The sequence below is a fragment of the Centruroides sculpturatus genome, unplaced genomic scaffold, assembly GCF_000671375.1.
Source record: "Centruroides sculpturatus isolate CEXI.00-Female unplaced genomic scaffold, Cexi_2.0 scaffold6168, whole genome shotgun sequence".
In the NCBI taxonomy this organism is placed as follows: Eukaryota; Metazoa; Arthropoda; class Arachnida; order Scorpiones; family Buthidae; genus Centruroides; species Centruroides sculpturatus.
In genome coordinates, this window is record NW_019390325.1 from 1 (window position 1) to 3,435 (window position 3,435).

General features: G+C 27.9%; 1 protein-coding gene across 1 annotated transcript; it reads left to right on the plus strand.

Moving 5' to 3' along the window:
- Window positions 1–911: 911 nt before the first annotated feature.
- On the plus strand, window positions 912–3,401 carry LOC111617453 (the record flags this gene model as incomplete). Its single annotated transcript, XM_023358740.1, has 3 exons — window positions 912–1,316; window positions 3,234–3,254; window positions 3,332–3,401. Coding segments are annotated over exons 1-3 (313 nt in total), but the record flags the coding sequence as incomplete, so codon positions are not given.
- Window positions 3,402–3,435: the final 34 nt, after the last annotated feature.

The window sequence follows — 3,435 nt, forward strand, 5'->3', positions numbered from 1 at the left end:
TATAATACAATGCAAAAAAAACAATGATTTGATGAATGACAATAAATTGAGCCTCAAAATAGTTTCTCCCACTCCAGCTATTACCAGAATAGTTGATTTCCTACTGATGGTTGACTAAACTGTAGTACAGTATGTAGTAGAATTTTAAAATTGGTATTTTTTCCCATTTATGCCATCTTGAACCAATGTATACAATTGTGCTTTAAGAACTTAAACCAGTGAATAATAAGCTGGAACAATCCTATTAATTACATTTTTGCAGTTTTCTCTTCTTTTTTTAGTTTGTTGTAGTTAGATTCTGATCATGGCTTTATTTTTTTTATTGTTTTTCTATTACTGTTTTAAGACCAAATTATTTTATAGAAGCAATAATAAATAGTCATAAATAACTTGAAACCAAAAGAAGGGCAGTGAAAAAATTAATTGGTCAAACTAGTTAAAAAAGAATTGATATCTAAAGAAAAACATAGAATTGTAAAAAATGTTGCACCAAGTAAACATTATGGCACTGAAATGAAAGTCAAATTTTTTCTTGTGAGTTTCCCTTTGATAAAGATAAGCTTGATGCTTTGAAATGATACCATAAGCTTTTTATTACTGTCTCTGCACTTCATGTTCTTACTTTAGTAACATGATGAAGCTTTCAAGAATCAATTTCAGAGATTATTTGTTTTTCTCACACATTGAAAGCTGACCAGATGACTGAATGGCAACATTCCAGAGTGCCACTATGAAGGATCTGGGATCAAATCCTGATTGAGACTGCTGCAGAAAATTTTTCATGCAGAATCCACTAGTACATCATTCTTCATCCCACATCGATACTGCATCGGTGGTTAAGCAAATTTGATCCCTAAACACTGGTAGTGAGCTCAAGTTTGTGCTTAGGCTGACAGGCTGGTTTGTGAAGTTTTCCAGGTTTCCTTCACATAGCTATGTTCCTTAAAAGACCTCCCAGAAGATTGAATATTTGTTATTTTTAATTTATAATTAATAAAATTTACAAATCATAATAAACTTATTATATTATTAAATAATATAATTTTATCTCCTTTTAGCCAAAAGAAATAATAACAGATGATTTCCTTTTCCCAATGACTTCCCGTCTCAGTTATGCTTCTTCACCTGAAAGTGACCTAGATTTTAATGTAGATAATAGATCAATAAGTTATCAAGATCAAATTTTATCAAAATTTTCCTGTGATAGTTTTATGGTTAAAGCATCTAGTGATCCAAGTATAGCTGCCAAAGAAAACATTGACCAATTGGATAATTATAATAGTCCACCTTCTTATACACTTTCCAAACCGAAATCTGTAAGTATTTTTTTAAGAGAATATATAAAATATTTCTTTTCAATTTTAAATACGATATATATTTTTAAACTATGGATAAATACCTAATGCAATTTTGCATTATTTCTATGATACTTTCTCAAAAAATATTTAACAAAAAAATATTTTGTTCAAATGTTTTAAAATTGTGACTTTACAAAATAAAAAATATATATAATTTATTTTTAATTTATTTTTTTAATTTTTAAAGTCAAAATTTGGACACACGTTAAATATGACTATTATAAACAATCAAAAATATGTCACTAACAATATGCAGCCTATAAATTAAATGTTTGACTTTTTTGGGTTAATTATTAGTCAAAAAAAATTTTTATGAAAATCGAAAATAAATTTTCATGATTTCAAATTTATTAAAAAATAATTATTCTATGATTAAAAATTTGCTATGATCTTTCAATGATATCTAGACAGATAAGACTGATGGAATAATAGGACAAATAATTTCCAAATTAGTTCACTTCCAAACTTAAATAGGTTTTATGTTGACAATATTAAAATTGAAGCTATAAAATTAAATGTCAATGAGAGAAAATCAGCTTTACACTTTCCAATAGTAGATTTTATTTATTTTTCAGAATACAGTAGAGCCTCGAAAACTCAGTCTAATGTGGACCGAAGGGTGGCCGAGTTTGTGAAAATGCCGGGTTATCGGGAATGGGGTTAAAAAACTAAGTATGGGTGGCCTGAGGTAGGACGAGGTCGTACCTCTTTTTGATAGGCAACAGTTGGGTGACAACTGCCCACTGGTCAGTGGATGGCTTAGAAAGTGCTTTTTCTATCCCGTACAGTCGGGATTCTTTTGTCAGGTCGAGTGGAGGAAGTGAGAGGGGTCGANGAGTGCCGAGTTTTCGAGGCTCTACTGTATTATAAATTAAAGTGAAGTAAATCATTATAATTATAAATTAGGCAGGTTTCTGCCTTTACCAGCTTCAAAATCTGTCACTTTCTTATCAATCTAGCTTTTATTCTACTAAATAAAATTTATTTAAGATATCAATTTTATATAGTATTTAGTTTTCACTCATTAATTTCTCATTATTTGTTATTTAAGATATAACAAATAATGAGAAATCAGTGAAATATATAATGAAATTAAAAATATTTTGTAAACAATTATTTGTATATAAGTGAGGGTGTTAGTATAGTAAAGAAGTTATCTTATGATTTAGTATGAGTTTGATAACTGTAATACAGTAGAGCGTCGATTTTCCAAATCAATTGGGGACTGGGGTTGTTCGTATAACTGATATTTCGGATAACAAATTTATGTACGAAAAAATAGTTTAATGTATCCGATGTTGAAATTTTTCTCCGTTGCATGTCGCTTTGCATTGAATTTTCGTTGATTATAATCCTAACAAAGACTATTGTATTGTTAAAAATTATTTTTTTATTTTGTACAAACAAAATAAATATATTGAAAAATATAAAAACAATAAAAAATTATACTTAAGATGTTAATTTAGTATCAAAAACGTAAAATATTTGAGTAGCCCAAGACATAGCCAAAGATTGAAGCGCCACAGCACTGGCGAAAATTTAAATTTGCCGACTGAAATTCTTTCGGATGATTGACTTTCGGAAAATCGATGCTCTACTGTATATCAGTATTTGTTTTATATAATTTGTAAGTGATGTTTTATTATATGGAAATTTCTTCAGTTTTGGTTAATCTTTTAAAATTTATTATATTTTTATTAAGTATTTTTATCACTAAGTCAAAGTATATTAATTTCAATTCTGTATTATTTTTCTATATTATACAATAAGCACCTTATGTTACTTATTCTTTATTCCATTAACTTTTCTTATAAAATGTAAATATTTTTCTCTATGTTCTTATCAGTTGTCATACTTTCCTGTTCTTTTTAATAGCTTCCATTATTTTTCTGTTGGGTATGTACTTTACTATGATATCATCTACTTTATAAAAACGAAAGTTTTTTCATATATGACATTCTTTTTAAATACAGGGTCAGAATTCTTCTCAATCTCCAAAAATGAGTGAATCGAAAGATGTTTTATCCAGTAATCACAATTCAAGTAAGTTTATTAAGTTTTATGATGTAATCTAGAT